The sequence below is a fragment of the Dermacentor andersoni genome, chromosome 2 (genome assembly GCF_023375885.2).
Source record: "Dermacentor andersoni chromosome 2, qqDerAnde1_hic_scaffold, whole genome shotgun sequence".
NCBI classification, from domain to species: domain Eukaryota; kingdom Metazoa; phylum Arthropoda; class Arachnida; order Ixodida; family Ixodidae; genus Dermacentor; species Dermacentor andersoni.
The window spans coordinates 75675315-75695386 of NC_092815.1; the positions used below are offsets into that span (position 1 = coordinate 75675315).

Genomic DNA, 20072 nt, shown 5'->3' on the forward strand with positions numbered 1-20072 from the left:
ACGAAAGCTTGAAGTGGGATCCACTAGTATGGCACCGCAGAAATAAAATTCCTCGCCATGCCCAAGAGGCACTTCACGGTGTGTGCCACCACGTGCCTGATAGTTAGGAAGAAAACATTTTTGCTGCAATGCTTTGTTTCTGTGTACAACCAGCGATCATGAAAGTGCCGAAAATGAGGTGTGGCCTAGAGCCCAAGACAATGAAGAAAGGTCACACATTGCCTGGCATCCAACCTTTGTTGTGCTCACCACCATGTCCTGTACGGCTTAGCATCCAAGATTGGGAGTGCAAAGCAATCACAGAGAACACATTGCCTGGAGAACTTCTCAATTGTCTGTCGCATGGCAGCTTGCAATAACATCGCGATAACATTTTTAACAGTAAATAACAGATACAATTATAAGATAACAGTGTCTGTTGTGCATTTGCTCATGAAATGTGAGGCTACTCACAGCGAAACATGAACAGCACAAATTGTTGTGGAAAAAAACTGTATTTTTCAACACTGTACAACATACGTGTACAAGACTAGCAGTTTCATTTTTACATTATTTACACTGTTCAGTTTCTTTCTTTATTTTACATTTGTACTTTTGGCTACTGAAAGACAGTTAAATCGAGCAGGTTCTCACGACGCAAGTCACGCAGACTCCAGAAAAGCAGCTCTTCACCAGGCAGTGCATCCCACGCAAACCAGTGCCACCCTGCACAATTTTCAAGCCTTCACTATAGCTCTCAAGTAAGTAGTTTGCCTATCTACACACATTAGTAAACTGTCGTAATAGTTCTGCGGAAACCCGCAAGGTGGAGAGAAGTAATTAATAAAGTGAAAATCAGACATCCACCCGTTTGTATGTTCATCGTACGCTTTTGTATACAAGTACAGAAGGCAAACCTAAAGAGGCCCTAGGAAATCCTTGTAGGTCAACTTCAATAAAATTTATGTTTGGCTAAACTGGCTATAAATGAGTGGTGTATAGGTACTATTGAAGCAACCTTGGACTGGTAATTGCCTGCTTTTCTTATTAACATCCTTTAACACCTTAGAAGACTATGCATGTGCCCACTGTTCATCAAGTACAATGCAAATCTTTTACCATAGTCTCCAAGATTTTCAATGTGCTGTGGGCGCTGCCTGTTCTTGGAAGTCATGCTAAGGAAGTGCCGCGCTGGTTCTCAATGGGCCTGTTCCGATTATCTGTCTAAGACAGTCCCAGACTGCCCGAGGCAGCACTGTCAGCCAATGAACATTGCGTACGCAGCATCTTGGTAGTCCTGGACAGTCGGGGACAACAAAAATCAGCGAGGCCCAATGTTCCAGGTTCTGCATCATTTATGGCGAGCAGTAATGGCAGTGTTTTTTTCAGCTTCATTATCAAAAACGTCTGTTTTTGCTGGTTTTTCCTGATGCATCCGCTCGTATTTTAAATGTAAAATTTTGCAGACAGGCTGCTTTTCATCTTGTGGGGACACTTGACTTTCATGCATCCCCTGATATTGTTTTCCCTGCATGGCTCCCGTCTTCTGTAATCCCGCTTTGCCACGTGACTTTGCTCCAGCAGCGGTCAGTGTTGTTGCAGACTAGTACAAGAGATGGTGTGAGTGTTGTGCTGCTAATGCCACCTAACGGCAAGGTTAGTCAGACTCAAATGGGAGTAGGCTGTTTCTCTTTCGCTTGGAGTTTGCGCATAGCGCGACATTCCACGCACTCGCCCACCGTTCACAGGACCGTCCTGTGTAAGGCTTAAGAACAGGGCACTGGAATGGATGAACACAATCATTTGAACGCACCACCGTTTGCGTGACTGTACACGCGAACGATTAGTCGTTGGTGTCCAGCATGGGGGCAAACATATTCGCTCGCTATGCGGTTGCGGTGAGTCGAACTTCCTCATTTTGTTGTGCGCCCATCGGCACGTCCTATGCAAAGTAATTTGGCTAGCAAGCATTAGTGTATCAAAGGTGCAATAAATGCTCTTTTGATTGTTTTCACTACTGTGTTGTCATTCCTTTGTCCCAAGAGCATGTGCTAGACCCCACAATCTACACTATCTGAAACTAGGCTTTTTAAGTGGTCCAACATTTTGTTGTAATTGGTTTTGATATGTCTTCACTCAGAAGGTTCCCAAGCGACTGTATTTTGTATAAGTTCATTCAAAAATCCACTTGTTTCAAGGTAACTGACTCTGGAAAGTGAGAACAGCTGATACTACTAGTACTAATTTCTGAATAATATTAATATATTACTGTTACAATCTGAACTTCATGCACTGAGTGAGTGAGTGAGTGAAAACTTTTGAGTCTTTCAAGAGTTTCACGGTTACGAGGTCTCCGTCGTCTTCATCTTCTTGGCGCTGGCGACTTGAGACTCCTCTTCAGCAAGGCTCCACTGAATCGTGCTGCATCGCTCGCGTGCTGCACTAGGGCCCTTTGGGCCGTGAGCTCGCTGCTGGTGAGCCGACTCTCCCATTGCTCCGCACTCGGGTGTTCGTGTTTGTGGAATGCTTTGTTGCGTTCGCACTCCCAGGTGATGTGGTAGAGTGTAGGTTTGGCACCGCACCAAGGGCAGGTGGCCCTGTATTGTGTCGGAAGCATCTTATTGAGCACGTGTAAGTTGGGGAAGGAGTTTGTTTGTAGTCTGCGCCAGCTGGTCGCTTCCTCCTTTGTGAGGTCTTTGTGTGGTGGCGGATATCTAATTCTAGTTCCTCTATGTAAGTTCAGGGTCTCTGCGTATCCCCCCTCGCAAGCCTGTAGGTGGGTCTCCGGGGAATCCGAACGCCCAGCTCGGAACGCTTCGCCTCGAGCTAGGCTGTCTGCCCTTTCGTTCACCCCTATGCCTACGTGACCCGGGATCCAGATTAGTTTGTGCCTGGGCTTTTCCTTCTCGGCGGAGGTGGCTCCGCTGAGTATTCTGAGGGCAGTTTTGCTGATTCTGCCTCTCGTATAGTTCCTGCACACCTCTTTTGAGTCCGTCAGTATGTTGAGAGATCGGCCTGTTCTATAACCTTCCGCTGCCGCCAGCGCTACGGCAATCTCCTCGGCCTCCGCTGTGCCAGCGACCTTTGCCGTGGCATACGTGATTGGGTTTCCTTCCTTGTTAACCATTACCGTCGCGGCCACGCATTCTCTTCCCTGTAGATATACGGCGGCGTCCGTGTATACTGTATTGTCTAGCTGGGCTAGCGTTCTCTCAACGTATTCGGCCCTAGCTTTTCGCCTGTTTTCGTGTAGGTTGGGGTCCATATTTCTCGGCAGTGGTCCCACATTAATGGTTTTCCTGAGGTGGTCCAGTACGTCCGCGTATCTGTCTGTCAGTCCGCTCGTGTCCCGACCCAACCTCCTCAGGAGCGCTCGTCCCGTAGGGGTGCCTCTCAGTCTCGCGGTTTGCGTACCCAGCAGAGCCTCGGCGAGCTCGCTGAAGGTGTTGCTGATGCCCAGCTGGAGCAACTTCTCGTTCAACGTGTTTCTCTGTAGACGCAGAGCCGTCTTGAACGCCTTCCTGAGGATGGTGTCTGCTTGCTCTCTTTCTGCCTTGGTCATCACGTGGTACGGCAGGGAGTACGTGACTCGGCTGACAATTAGGCTGTTGACTAGCTTGAGAGTGTCGTCTTCTTTCATTCCGTATCTCTTTTGGGATACCCTATTGATCATGCGGCCCACCTGTTCCGCCGCCTTGCTCAGCAGGCTAATGGTGTGGCTGCACTTCCGGCTGCCTTGTAGCCACATGCCCAGGATCCTAATCATGTTCTTCTCCGGGATGTTGTGTCCCTCGAGGGTCACCTCCAGCGTCGCTTGCGTTGGGTGCTTGCCGACCCTGAGGAGCTCCGACTTCTCCGTGGAGCATCGCAGTCCCCTTTCTCTGGTGTAGTTCTCCACGCAGGTCGCCGCTTCCTGCAGTTTTTCTTGCTTCTCTCCGAGGGATCCTTGGGTGACCCAGATCGTGACGTCGTCGGCGTATATCGCGTGCTGGATTCCTCGGATCTCCTTAAGTTTTCTTGCCAGGCCAATCATTGCCACGTTGAAGAGGACGGGCGATATGACGGATCCTTGGGGTGTGCCCTTGCACGGCGTGGGGAAGACGTTGCTTCTCAGCTCGCCCAGCCCCACCGTTGCCGTTCTGTTGCTCAGGAAGTCCCTGACGTAATCGTGCACTCTCTTCCCGCAGTTGGTGTTGTTGATGCCCTCCATGATGGCCGCGTGGCACTGATCATCTTTTTACTTAGTAAGTGGAGCGGGCAGGTCACTTGAGCTACATATGTTTTGTGCAATCTTGAGAAATCTGTGTCATCAAGAATCCAATTGATCTCCTACCAAGTCCTTCCAGGTTAAAGGATGCTCACACGTGTTGTGGTTATCACAACCCAGTGATTGCCTTTCTCGCACACATTTCTTCTTTGTCTACCAAAATTCTTCACACCATTTCACCTAAGTTCTAAAGCAATGCGTGATCACACCTTCACATAATGTCTCTGAATGATTGATGGTTCACATGACAGCAAAATTTGCATTTTTCAAAAACTCTGCATTGCCTTGTATGGCACTATAGCTTGTGAATAACAACACCGCTGTTAAATGGTTAGGCAAAGTATACATTACAACTGGCATGATACTGAGGTTTTGTACGCCAGCATGAAGTTCCTGATTTTGGCATAGCGAAAGAAATGCCAATAACAATGCACATTCAGCCAAATTGTACACTTGACCTGATTAGCCACAGTGTTGTCAAATGCAATGCACACGTCCATCAGTTTGACAAAAGCAAAACAATTTGCACTACAACATTTCTTCTTGCACTTTATCTAAGACATTTTTGTTTTGTTCTACAAGCATTAATGTTACCAAAGTATCCACACTGCTAAGGCATTCAAGATATATTAAGTTCTGATGTTATTTTTCATACCCTGTTCAGGCTTCAGCTGCAGTGAGAGCAGTGTGCTGGTAGTACTGTGCAACATCATGCCACAGTACTTCAACACTGAACACTAAGTGCACCTTATAACCTGTGCCATCTCTCAAATGCACAGGTAGGAGACAAATATGTGCACCGTGCAACATACAGTGCAGCCCACTGTTGGTGGGAACATTCTAATGTATAATACTGTACAGGTGAAGTTATGTCAATTCACTACTCAGGCATGTACAAAGCTGCCAGCATTGCCAACTGAAAGTAGTCTGCTGAAAAACAGGCCAATCACACACTTGCCAGAGAAAAAAATTCACATATACTCGACACTCATGCCCCTTAAAAAGAAGCTTTAGCTCGGGTGCTCCTATCTAAATACATGTAAAAGGAGAATTCGTTTTTCTCGGCAACCACTGCATCAAATTTGATGAGGTTTGTTGCATTCAAAAGAAAAACTTAAACTCTAGTGACTGTTGGTTTTGAATTTTCGATTTAGATTGTCAATTTTTTATTAAAAATTGGCAAAAATTGAAAATTTTCAGAAAACGATACTATCAAGTTTACGACTCTGTAACTCAACAACGAAAAATGATAATACAATTCTGTGAATTGCATCTAATAGTACATCTAAAGCGGACAAAATTGATATGTCATACATGAATACAAAAAAAATTAGTAATATGGAAATACAGCTTTTGCAGAACCCTTGCAACCAACATAGCAAATTCACGTAAGATGTAAAATGACATATCGAATTTGTCCGCTTTGAATGATCTAATAGATGCCATTTACAGAACCGCGATATCTGTTCTTGATGCAGAGCTATGAATTCGTAAACTTTGTGCTTCTATTTTTTTTCATACTGTCCAATATTTAAAAATCTTTTTAACAAAATTCAAACCCTAAATCGAAATTCCACTTCCAACAGTCACTATAATTTAACTTTCTCTCTCAAATGCAACAAATTTCATTAAAATCGGTCCAGGAGTTATCTCAGAAAAGCGTTTTTGCGTTTTACATGTATTTGAATAGGCCGCGTCGGAGTTGGGCCCAAGCTAAAGCTTCCTCTTAACAGTGGATTGCTCTGTACATAAATGTTTTGTTCCTTCGTGGCCCCTTCATTGGTCTGACTTCACATTACTTATGCCATAAACAAACATTTTATGTGTGGCACAGCACAGGTATTTTCATCTCATACCTGTGCATTTGAAAGATGGCACAGTAACATGCACAAAGTCAAGTGGTCTTGGAGGCTACAGTAGATTGTTGCACTGTGCTGGTGCACAAGTGTTAACACAATTTCACTTAAAGTGAAAAAGGAATTTTTGCACATAATATGTAAATTAAGCATAGCATCACAGAATCTAGGAGTACCAAATTACAGCGATGAGTTGGCTGTTAAAACTTCATGTCAGCACTTCTTTGACAGGAACCTGTTTTGTACTGATGCACGGTTCCCACAATGACATCAACTGCTGCAGCTACTGCAGAGGATCACTTCACCTGTACATACAGCATCCTTGGGTGCAGCAGGCTCTGCTGCTGTCTCAGCCAACTTGCCCACCATGAATATGTTAATCCAGTGGTATCCCTCGGACACTTGCACCATCTCCACCACTGAGCAGACACATGGTTCAACAAGAACGAGGCCAGTCTCCTTCTTTGTAGCACGCACGGCGGCTGCCTCCCAAGATTCACTGAAATGTAAGAACAAACGGACAATGCGACAAATTTTTGAATGGGGGCAGCTGTATGGGGGAAGCAGCGCAATTATACACAAGATAATGAAAGAGAGGACGTACACAGCACAGGTGTGTGTCTTTCTGTTTCCAACGTCCCAGTCCTAGTTATGCTGTTTCCACGAATTGTACTGACATGACATTTTTGACTTGTCATATTTTTCTGTTAAATGAAAATCCAACCCTTCTAAACCTTAGATGAAATACTTATAAGCACCAAAGCAACCCAAATGATTTACTAAGATACTTGTTTCTAAGACCCAATTTCGTTTTCAGTATAACCAGAGAGCTTCCACTGGGGTTAGTTGGTGGTATGGCACAGTACTAGGCACTGTTCACTGCACCTATACTGTTACACAAAGTACAAAATATTTCGTCTTTTGTGTAACAGTATAGTGCAGTGAACAGAACGATACCCAGAAAGCGGGTTCACCACAAAGCCACTATATATACACTGGCTTGCTTTATACCTGTGATAGCTGTGGCTGCAAGCGCAGCCAGAAGAACATGCGTGGCAATCTGATTAATTTCTTTACGAGCAACACCATCATGCCTAAACTTATTGCTGCAAATTTCGCTCTGTCAGTGTCGCAATAATGTCAATGACAATAGGTCCATAATTCCTTGACAACTTTAGTAACAAAATGAAATATCTTGTGAGTGTTTTCCGATCATCATACTTGGTAAAAGTGATCCTTTGACGCATGAGAAGTGTGCGATAAAGTTCCTACAACTTAAAAAACTATGTGCTCTTTTAAAAAGGCCCTGCAACATTTTTTTTTTCTTTATATGGTAAATAAATCTGTCGGGCTGCAACAGATTGCGCTGCTGATGAACACCTGAGGCAAATATTACTTCACATGCCATAGGGAACCTAAAATTTCACCCCTTTCTGTTAACTAATTAAAATTTCTGCCACTTTTCATGTTCCCTGCGATGAACCAATGAACACTTTTGAATCAAGATTGGAGAAGTTTCATAAATGCAAAAATTGCCCAATCAGCCATTAGCTGTCACTGCTGATTTTATCAATTAAAGCTAGTATGTGAACACTTCTGACCATGATATTAACTTAGAAACGAACATTTAATCAACGAAACACAGTAAAACCTCGACATAGCAAAGTCTTATTTGACATTAAAGCACCTTCGTTATATCTGACATTCACTATAAGCATATATTACGTATGCAATGTTCTTTCCTATGTATTTATGGTCAGTGTTTTAATGGCTATTTAACAAAATGTCCTATACTCGTCTTCAATATATTTGGTGGATTCTTTCTTTTTTTTTTTTATCTATGCTATTCTGGACACCTTGGTTCAAATCAACTTCCTGTAAATAAGTATGTCGCTTTGAACAAGAGCAGATACACAATAAACTTGTGTAATAATTGTGCAGCCAGCTTTCCTGCTAGGCAGTTTGCCCTAGTAATTGTGGCATACTTATATTTGGAAACAATGTGTACAAGCACCAATTACTTGTATTATGACATGGAGAATGTGGGCATTCCTCTCATGACGCTGCCATGCATAAGAAACAAGCCTCACCATTCGCAGCTAGAACTCCGTTTTCATATTGTCACGTTGTTGTGACAGCATAGAATAACACAGTGGCAAAAGTGTGACTTCAAAACGTTAACTCTTTGTTGGGTGATAATGTGCCCAACAAAACAAGTGGCAATCAAAGCACAATGATACCGGTGAGCACAGTCGGCAACTGACAAAATCTGATCTGCAGATCAGATGCTTCGGCTATTTATACATGACTCAATAAACCTTCCAGCATAATCGCTCGTGCTCGTGTAAGTTCTAGAGTATACATATAACAATATTGCGGTCGTGCACACAATTTGATTACATGAGGCTCGGCAACAACATAGACAACAGATAGAACAATCAATAACATTAGAGAAACTTCCGATACAAAAAGGCGTCTTGCACTGAGCGACAACCTTTAAAATTTGTTAGCCAGTGGAATGCAGTCACCAAATAAAAATAAACAAGTACTATGCATGTTAACATGAACAATGATTGGTGCCTCTAAGTTGGGCACATTTGCTGTGCAGAGAAGCGCAGTTGCGAATGATGAAAAGAGTCTATAAAATAAAGTGTGGAGTCAGTGTACAAGCAAATCTGCCGAATGTGCAAAGAAATGCACCTGCACACACATACCCAAAGTGCAAGAAGTCCCCGGGCACCATGTAGAGGCCCCTCGCCCATGAGCACCTGTTGCGCAAGCCAAGCAGGGTGCATCCTGGATGTTTCCTGCTCAGTAAAAGCACCTCCACACGGACCTTTGGCTCTTTCGATATGCCTGTTACAAAGGAACAACAAAAGAGATGCAGCACTGGTCACATTTAACTCATTGAGCACGAGTTTGGCAGTGCCAATATTAACAGTCCGGAATTCCTTTTACGCCTAACAATAGGGTGTGGAGTCTCATTTCGAAGCTTGCATGTGGCTCTTATTCACTCATGCAGTTATTCATAAAAATTTACTTACTACTTTTTCAATTACTCGCATAAGCTGCGTGGAAAGGCACAATGTGAAGAATGTTTTACAGGAGGCAGAACTGCCATTGCCAGACTAGCAAACTAACGCAGGTACCTTAGGTTTTAGTGTCCTTTAGAGGCGAACTTCACAGTGCAAGAAAAATCTGTCCTGGTAAACGGGAGTCAAAACGGGGACACCTGCTGCTCTGACCAGCAGCATAGAAGATATTTAAAACCCAATACAGTTGGGGAGATGCCAAATCTTTCTGACTTTTCAAATTAGCATGACGCAACAATAGATAGATAGATAGGAACTTTATTGAAATGGAAAAGATTTGAAGCAGGGGTGTTCGGAGCCAGGGGCGTAGCCAGGGGGGGGGCTTATGGGGCTTCAGCCCCCCCCGAAATTTTTTCATGCGGTCATGCGCCGCCGACCAAAACAACTCCCGGTGCCGGAAATCATGCTTGATTTTGTCTAGAATGTCCTTAATTCACTCTCGAAAATACATTTTAGCGCAAACATTGCGAAATCGGGCTGGATATTGCAGAAACGCCCATGCATCGGGAGTCACATATCGTAACGCAAGGAGTCCCACCGAACACAAAATTTCAAGGGCGTTTTGATGGCGAGCGGGCTCGTCTCGGCATCTCGCGGAGGCCGCGGAATCTACGGAGCGCTTGGATTTCAATTCTGAAACTTTGTGGGTATAAAGTTCTCATAAAATTTTGATGGGAAAGGTGCATTGACATTTCCAAAGTCGTGCTTTAGATTTTCAATTTTGGAACTTTGTGGGTTTAATGCTGTTGTAAACATTTGACGCCAAAGGTGCATCGACTTTTCTAAAGTCGTACATCGGGCCATACAGCGAGACAAGCCAAATCAACATAATATCAGACAAGTTGATAAAGCACGCAGCGAGGTGCAATGAGACAAAGCGTTGTGGTGGTTCATTTGTGCCGTCAGGTCACAGAAAAGAATATGAACATTTTTTCTTCACCTGCGCCAAAGCATCCATGTCAAGACACTAAAGCCACCATTGTAACTGAGTTCTTATTTATTTTTCTACCTAGAATTTTATTCGCGAGGATACATTGAGCCTCTTTATTTATTTATTCATTTATTTATTTTTTGTTCTCGCAACCCGCGGGCTGCCGATCCGGCCAGAGCGCATGCGTTTTTCTCGTGCTGCATCGACAACCGCACGGCGCACTTGGATGCGCGTTCGTTTTTTTCTGTCCAACTGCATTTTCGCCTGGCAGAGTTTTGGACGCTTTCTGGCTAGCAGACGAGAAAAAGAAACAATGCATAGTCGCTCGCCGCCAGCACTGCGGGGACTCGACGGATTGCAACGCGTTCGCTTGAGCGCAACCTCTCCGGAAAATTTTGTCTCGCCGGTGTAGGATACCGAGCAGTATGCGCATGGCTTTCTGTGGACCAAGCGTCACACGTTTTCTTCGATATTCCTTCGGTAGCCACACTAGGTGCCCAAAGTAGGCATTCGATTGTACCCAACATGCTTTCCTTTGCGTTATTCTATTTCGCCGCCCCCCGCCCCACAAAAGAAACAAAGAAGACATTGTTGCGGCGCAGCGAATTGTCGCATGGTGAAAGTTCGATTTTGTTACTTCTTTTGCGGAAAGTAATGGGCCACGGTACGCTTCAGTTGCCGGATACTATAAAATTATTGCAATAGCAGCTATATGAAGACTCCAGGCACATTCCTGCCGTTGCCCTCATGTTCCGTATAAATAAAGGCCACGGGCGATAACATCGTGACCGCGCGCCGCATGCTCTATGTGCGAGTGAAAGCGTGGGGGGGAAGGGGGAGGGGGTTAGCCGACGATGGTGGCTCAGTCTTGTGTGCGCAAGGGAGAAAAGCGGGGAGGAAGCGCGCCGCCTTCCGTCGCACGCGATACATTTTGGGAGTGGAGGGAGGGAGGGAGGGTGCTGTGATCTGTGAATCTGTGGTTGCGCAACCTGTTTACTTGCCTTGTTTGACGCATTATATATAGTGACTTTTTCTTAGGTACGTAGATTTATTGGAGACTTATACATATATTTAAACATCTTGTTGCCAGGTTTTGTGTATATGCGCAGTGAACTTTGTTTCCAGTGACAATTTTTTGCCCTGTATCAAGCTGTATCTTCACATTTGTATATTCCATTTTATCTTCGCAGTTCTGATGTACGAAGGCGAGTCAAATGAAAGTGAGACAACCCGCGCCGCGCAATAATGGTTCGGTTCATTATTTTCGAGGCATGCGCGTAGCATATACGCATCTCATCTACAAGTGACATGCAGAGCTGAGGTTAAATGTTCTTTAATGCTCTCATACACTGGGTTGAACATGGTTGCGTGACATAATGGACACTCCAAAAGTTGAACAGCTTGGTGTCGTGAGGTTTTTGACAAACCAAGATGTTTCCCAAAAAGAAATTATTCGCCGTATGGCTGCCGTATGCGTTGAACATTGCGTTTCATTGGCCACTGTGAAGCGTTGTAGCAAACTGTTCAAAGAAGGACATGAAAGTTACAAAGACGATGCATGGTCGGGTCAAAGCGACCGTGCAATCACCCCCAATACAATTGAAAAGGCCGTGGTTGCTCAGTGGCTATGGTGTTGGGCTGCTGAGCACGAGGTCGCGGGATCGAATCCAGGTCACGGCGGCTGCATTTCGGTGGAGGCGAAATGCGAAAGCACCCGTGTACTTAGATTTAAGTGCACGTCAAAGAACCCCAGATGAGGGTGACGATTTTTTGTCTGCAATTGTGAGCGGGGATGACTCATGGTGCCGCTACGATTAGCCTGAAACACTACGGCAAAGCTTACAGCGGAAACATTTGAATTCACCACTCCCAAGAAAAACAAAGGCCGTCATTTCTGCCGGAAAAGTGTTGACGTCTTTTTAGATCGTTAGGGCGATTATTGATCGAATTTTCTAAACCTGGAGAGACTCTAAATTGTTTCAGATATTGTGAAAGGTCGGATCGGCTGCGTGTCGCAATCCAGAACAAACGACGTGGAAAATTGAGCATTGGGAACATCTTGCTTCACGACATTGCCCGTTCCCACGTCGCTGATGTGGTTAATACAAAACTGGCAAAGTTCAAGTGGGAAACGCTGCAAAATCCCTCATGCAGCCCAGACCTGTTGCCTTGCGTCTTCCACATTTGGTAAAATTTGAAAAATCTGCTCTAGGGAACCAGATTCGTGTCGAAAGATGACGTGTATTCATTTACAGATTTTTGAGGCAGCAACCCAAGGAGTTTTATGAGACGGGAATTACGCGACTCGTTAGTAGGACAAGTGTCTAAATACTCATGGTGGCTACTTTTAAATAAAGTACCCCGTTTTTCATATGTTCCCATTGGCTCACTTCCATTTGACTAGTCCTTGTATATTTTGCAGAACTCCTGCTTTTTGCATGTGCTCTCTGTTGCGACTATAATTTCGGAGCAATTACTCGCAATACACAGCCGGTGACAGCTGCTCCTGCGGAATACATTCTAACAAAGGGCAGCAGTATTGAGATTTTCCCCTGGTCGTTGCATATGCACGAAAATGTAAACAAGGTTGCTGAATCACACACACACACACACACACACACACACACACACACATATATATATATATATATATATATATATATATATATATATATTGATCCCTCGGCTAATTCTATAAGCAGGAGACCGAGCTGCAAAGTGAGCCCCCCACGAACGAAATATCTGGCTACGCCACTGGTCGGAGCCTCTCAGTTTAGGGCCTCACTGGCCTCTGCCACCTGCCTGACCTGTCTAATTAAGGACTTTTCTCCTGCCAGGTCGGAGCGGGCGAGCTGTGCCTCCCACTGCTGTTGCCTTTATGAGAAAGGGAATATGTCTATGCCATAGGACTGTTTTCAGCAATAAATCCAGCATTCTTCCCTACAAAGGACAAAATGAAAACTTATGGCTCCTGGCAGCAAGCATAATCATGTGGGCATTAAAGGGACACTCGGTTCAAAGCTGGGTTTAAGATGGCCAGTGCGTTTTGTAAATAATTGCTGTGGCAAAAGGATTCAACCCCAAAACTATAGAATGGCACATTTTCTATGCAAGTGGGCATGTAGTCAAGTGCCTTTACAATTTTTAGCCACACTGAGTAGGTGTTAGTTGCGTGACTCGTCTTTCACAGTTTAGTGGATGCCAATTATTTTAATTTGGTGACAGGCAAGCATATGTTCCAAGTGAGTACAGTGTTCATCAATCCTACTGGGCTTGCTGAGCCCCAACATCCTGGTGAAAATATAAGACAAGACGGCGAGAGAATGCCAAGTCCTCTATTGTTTCTTTCTCCTTTTTTTTTCATCAGGGGGTGAGGGCAGGGCATCACTTGTGAATTTGTAAAAATGATGTACGATTTGAAAAAAATATATGTAAGAAATAAATAAAGAAACTTGGCTCTGGATTCAATTCATAACACAAGATATCAAAAAGCCCACGCTTTTAACATTTGCTTGTCTATCAGTGCTTAAAATTTGAGAAATTTAATCTCCAAAAATTTTTCAGAATATTAGCACAGAATAAAATTTCATACAAACTAAAACAAACTGAGTGCCCAAAACTAAGGGCCATTCACTGTATTCTGGTTATTGAGAAGACAGACGTGTACACAATGCTTGGTGATGAGTCTGTATTCTGCCTGAAGAGATCTTCCCCTTCATTATGTGCCTTGAATTTCCATCTCCCGCCTTCCCTGTGTTTTCCCTAGGTGCCTAATATACGTAATATGCATTCACAGCATGACACTAAATTCTTAATAATTAGGCATAATGTACTCGAATGCAATTGTTAAACTTTGGCATTCTGCAGCTGCCGTGTATGCGTGCGAGAGCAGCAAACACTGGCCCATCCTCCTGAAATGTTTTAGTTGATTACATGAGTTCTGGGGCTCTAACTGTACATACTCACATGTATTACTTACTTGATTAAAGTAACAAGCTTTCTTGAAGTGATAGATCGGATTGATCTTACGGTCACAAAGCAACACCACCTTAGCAATATGATATGCAGGGTGGAGGGCACTAAGATAACTTTCACCACCCTGGTTTCCTCAACATGCACTTCAGTGAAACATGGATGCTTCTGCACTCCACCTCCGCCAAGACACAGCTGTTGCAGCCAGGAATCAAAGCCATGACCTTGCTCAGCAGCAGAGCATCATAGCCACTGAACTGCAGCGGTGGAGAGTTCCATTATTCTCCTGTGGCAGGTAACAATGAGCTGCCTCGCTTACGGCGGGAGCTGGCCTGGCCATAGACACGGTCGTGTTGATTACAACTGAAGAATCTGCAAAGAAGGCAATTTCTCTCGTGTTCTCAGCAACACGTTCCGGGTGAACTTTGTCCTCGTTGCCACCACAATAACAGTAGTGCTACACTTTCATTGGCTGCATTACATTACCTATATTTGCCTCTAACAAGTGCATCGCATCACTAACAAATAAGCTGAACGAAGACCTTGTTAAAATCCCAATGTGGTGCGAACAAAATAAGCTGCAAATTAAACATGAGAAGACCAAATTTGTAATTTTCACTTCGAATCAGCAATAGCCTGAACCATGCGATTTCCATGCTATTTCGTACTATTTACATTAACCATCACTCAATCCATGCAATTAACCATTGTACTTATTTAGGAGTGGAATTTGATTGTCATGCTAAATTTAACCTTCACATAGCTAACAATAACAAAGAAATGCAGCAGATCCAACGAGTTGGAATCTATGTACAGCGAAGCTTTGTGTGAGCACATAAAGAGTTAAAACATGAGTACATGCACGCACGCATACACGCACATTCCCACAAGCACGGGCATACAGAAATTATACTGAGCCTTTTGGGCGGAGTTTCCGACTACTAGCGAGTATGACGGGCACCTTAAATGTGTCATGGTTTCAGAGGCAGCATGCTCATATGTGAATGTACGTAGCGCTATTCAAATGCATTCTATCCACAAGAAGCATTTATTTCCCCATTACCGTGTGCCGTGGGTGCGCAAAGGTAAGCTTTCTGGTTATTTTTTTGTATTTCTTTCCCCCACACGACCGGCGCCGTCACTGCTACAGATGCGAACACCATCTGGTGGTGCTGCAAGGAACTAAGCGGTGCGCGTACCTGTGGTAGCTTTGACGGGGTGGCCGGCCGAGACCTACGGCGTGAGACCTAACGGCCGGGCGCAAAGCGCCGCAAAAGAAGAGCCGGACCGCTCAGGTCGGGGATCAGACAAAGAATGCGTTTATTCCAGAGAGGAGAAAGGAACCATGACAAGGTACACTTACAGGGTTGGGCGCAGAGTAGTGCTAGCGGTCATAACCATTCAAAACCGAAACAGGATACCACATTGCTTCGCTGTGACTGGGTGACCTATTCGGCAAGGTAACAGCCAGGCCGCAGCTCCCATGATCATGAAACTCGGCAAAGCTCGTAAAGAAAAGCTTCGATTTTAAAGGATGGCATGGAAAATATGTGCTGTAATTAAAGCTCACTGATGTTTTTCACTATCAACTCTCATGTTGATTTGTGCTTTTGTTCTCCCTCATATTAACTGCAAAATAGTATCATAGGGTAACACTTACAGCAATCACCTAATGTCACTGCAAGCAAATGAAAATTAAGCAATTTATATAAATAACATTTTCCTCACACAACACCGGCATAAATCAATTACGAGCAAGTAATATTCTGAGTGTAATTGATATTGTTAAATATAACCTTGCCATTTTTATTTTCAGGTATTAAACAATAATGTTCCGGTATAGCCACCATCCAAAAAACATCTATTCTTAGTGCTAACAATATAAGTTTTGTATAGAGTATGACCTTCATTTTAGAATGTGTTCGAACTAACTATAGCAAATAGTTGGTACATTTTTCAGCCTTATCACCCTGGAACACCCTACCATTTCCTCTAAAATTGCAAAAAGCTAGAAGATTTCAAACAGAACTAAAAAGATTTTCTTTAGCTACTGAAAAATAATTTTAACTTCCTATACTACAGCATTAGCTGTTTTTACATTTAATTTGCCATGTTTCTTTATTTTTTTATTTTCCTGCAGTATTGCATTGATGTTCTTTTGGCTACTGAATTATTGTACCTATAAATTTTTTCACTTCTGACAATTTATTCATAGGCATACGACATATTTTGATCACTTGTACATTGTAACATTTTGTAGGATTTTACAGTTATAAGTTTCACAAGTGTTGCCACTGCTGTTACATGTTTAAGTAATTCTTGTCATCATGCACAGGAGATCCCAATTCAAGCTCCAATGACTTCCTCCTGTATACACATCTCTTGTAACTTCTACTTTACTACTGATATGAATAAACTGACTCTGATGCTCCCTATCACTGGCCACTACAATGACACACAAAATAAATCACACTTACCTTCATCTTTGCTCAAGTTCACAAACGGAGTGAGAGCACTGACCAGTTGCTGCTGTTTCTCAGATGGCAACATCTTGACTTGACGAATAACACTGTCCACAATGCCATCAGTGCACTTCTCCAGGGCCTTTAGCTGTCTGTCCTTCTCAGCCAACTTGATCTTAAGCTCAGCACAGAGAGCTACATAGTGGCGCAGTGAATCAGCCAATGGTGGTGCTGGTGCCAGTGGTGCTGGTGGTAATGCTGATAGTGGGGATGATGTTAGTGATAATCCTGGTGTTGGCGCAGTGTATGCATGGTCCACTCTCACTGCACAAGTACAGAGTGTAAAGAAGTGTAAAAAACACTAAAAGGAACGAAACTGTAGACACGAGTATGCACACTCACATATGTACATTCAAGAGAAAAGCAACATTGGTGAAGGAGTTATACATGCTCAAAAAAAGAAATTCATACTGTTATGATCTATACAATATAACCTTGCAGAAAGGATACACTGAACCAATAAAAACTATTCACGCAGTTTTTACCTTCTGCTATTGAGGGGTAGCTAGTAGGAGAGGGCACAATGTGTGCCTAGTTGCAACATAATGCAGAATTGACTACGCTTATTTGCAAGTGCCATATGTCAGTGCCAATGGCTTGGCCACTGTCGGGTTGCTTGCTTCAACCAAATGTGAAATATCTGTCTCCATCTTGCCTCCACATGTAATCAGCAGACAAACTTAAATGTTAGAATGTCAGAAAGACAGGTATATGTGCAACAAACAGTAATATGAAGATGTGTGACCTGCTTGAAGGTGTTCCACAGGTGGCATGCATTAAAATATTTATTTTGATTAAAGTCACAAAAACAAATATATTTTACTAAAAGCCTCATTTATGGCTTAATGCAATTTATACACTGAATCTTACCAGCTCCCTCATTAGGTTCAAAGTCTTCCAGCCTGCGTACATCTTTGCCAAACAATGTTGGAACAGCATTCCAGATGAGGCGCTGGTAGGTGTGTGCATTCATGAACTGCGAGTCGTGGAAATGAAGCTGGCACAACACTTTGGTGTACAGGCTCTTTTCAGAGTGGCTCTTGAGGTCTTGACGATTGCAATTTGCGAGCCACTGGTTGCGTCTGCATGCGATAGGAAAGTTTGTGACATCCTCCCTCTCAAAGTCCATGTGAAACAAATTCCACTGCACATCGCAGTGCTGATATTCTGGTAATAGGCATAACATGTTAAGAGACTGAGAGATGACTGTGTGGATTAAAGAGAATGTGGGTAGGGTTACATTCTTGCTGACTTGTGTAATGCAAATAAAAAAAAAAGAGAGGGAGAAAAAAGAAGACGGGGACAGTCAAAAGTGAACCTAAGAACACATTTTCATAGTAATCATAGCACAACATTTTGATACAGAAAAATGATGTCAGTCAGCTCTGAAAGAAATAAACTATTTGGTTCGATTAGACCAGTTCGAAACAAGTTCTGACTATATATTCATAATGTTTAAGGAGGCAAATGATTCCATTACTATGAACACATAACCCTACGATTTCAAAAACAAAATGGAAAAGTAGGGTGGCCTTGCCTTTGCTCATCTGAAGGCAGACGGAAATAACGCACACGTCTGCGTTCTCCAACGCTCGGGCAACCTGGCGCTATGCACTTGTGGTTTTGAGGCTTGCCGATTTGATCAGGGAGCAACGCCGTAGGCTTCAAGATGCTTGTCATTGCTTGGCAGAGCGCAGGGAATACAAAAATAGGCAATCAGAAAAGACTAGAGACCACTGTCACGTGCATTGAAGAAAATTGAACACCAAACGGAATACTTTTTTTTTTTCAGGACATGCACGATACGTGTATTAATCCTGCTATGGTTTTATTGTCAAGCAGAGATCACAGAATGATTCATGGAAACAGTGAGAAGACATGGGACAGATTACTCTCCATAGAGAGCAGAAAAATTCGCAGTACTGCCATAAAGGCGAAGCACCGATTGCAATAGCAAATTAGTAGATAGCTGTACAAAGTGAGGATAGTAGTTTTATCGGCCGTATAAACTTGTAAACATTCGCTTACTAACTAAATTGACAATGATAGAATGTGTACGCATGACTCAACGAAGACATAGAAAGAAACAGACACATAGAGACAGCGCCGTCTTTGTGAGCCTGCTTCTTTCTACAGCCTTGTTCAGTCGCGCTTACACATTCTATTATGGATTCAAACCAACTAGCCCGTCAACGTGTTTTAACTAAGTTAACCAGCACGGTGTCATGCGCGCACAGGTAAACATGAACACATCTTGCTCGATGAGCACAGAAAATTACTGTGAAAATTATGGAGTGAGAAATAGCAGTTTGGGCGTCCATCCTGGTGTTAACAGTGCAAAACGTAGAAGGGACACGAGACGACGAAAAGACGGCACCACAAGTGCTATGGTGTCATCTTCTTGTCTCGTGTCCTTTCTACGTTTTGCGCTGTTAACACCAGGATGGAGTGAGGAATCGCGGCAGCAGCAAGCGAGTTGACCTTCATGCATGTCTTACTTCAGCGCGAACGAAACGTCGAAAGCACAGCGCATACGAAGCTACCGGCACTACGCGCACTATGCAAACATTGCAGATTGCGTTGAAGATTAGGTTCGCGCGGGGGCGCACTCTAGCCACGTAGCCGATCGCTTTTCAAGGCACACGAGCGCCGGCAACGCGTCCCTACGGCGTCCACGATTCGCGTGGCCAACGCCGTAGTAGATGCCGCGGTTGTCTCTACTCTGTACGGAGCGGCGGGCGAGGTCAATGAGGCACCGTAGCGAGAAGAACGCCCCTCCTCCCTCGCCTCATCCCCCTGCCTCACGCGCCACAGGAGAGGGCACGCATCAGGGGCTTTATCTGGGCCGGGTTCCTCGCTCGGGCACGCGAGATTGAACCGTGCTCACCGGCTCACCCTCACACGCTTTCACTCATACAGAACTTCACGGCGATGGCGACGCCGATGGCAGAAATGCGCCTGGCGTGTTATAATTGCTATCGCAATAAAAGACACTAGACGGCATCCTAAACTAGTGAACGGCATTCCCTTGCATGGGCGCACTCCGTAGCAACATCCATAATATTCTAGGACGGAAAGGGATGTGTTAGCCGACATATTAAAGCAGCGGCCACAAATTGGTATGCACTTTAAAGAACCAAGTTGAATGTACGGTGACAAATATGTAGGTTATGCAAAAATCTCCTAGCTATGCAAAGTTGTGAGCTAAGCATTGAATTACCGTCTAACGACGAGCGGGGATCATTCAATTGACTTATCCTAGTTGTGTTAAAGTAAAGCAAGCGGCTGGCAGCCGCAAAGAAGCTACGACGGCAACTAGATGCTGATAAATGAACTTCTGCAATCACCAGCAAGCTGACGCTTAAAAAACTGAACAAGTAGTCATAGAATAAAGTGAAGTAGTCGTCTGTCTTTTACACATGCGTCTGAGGCTTCGAACTTGTTTTGGATCTA

The 20072-nt window shown here is 44.0% G+C and overlaps 1 protein-coding gene across 1 annotated transcript; it reads right to left on the reverse strand.

The window, feature by feature from the left end:
* Positions 1–475: 475 nt before the first annotated feature.
* On the reverse strand, positions 476–20066 carry LOC126541815 (uncharacterized). The gene is made up of 7 exons (XM_050188763.3): positions 19840–20066; positions 18157–18301; positions 17490–17701; positions 16575–16883; positions 8817–8958; positions 6408–6601; positions 476–705 (listed from the first exon to the last, which is right to left on the reverse strand). Exons 2-7 carry the CDS (start codon positions 18297–18299, stop codon positions 599–601), a joined length of 1107 nt encoding a protein of 368 aa, XP_050044720.1. The 5' UTR covers positions 18300–18301; positions 19840–20066; the 3' UTR covers positions 476–598.
* Between the last annotated feature and the right edge of the window lie 6 nt (positions 20067–20072).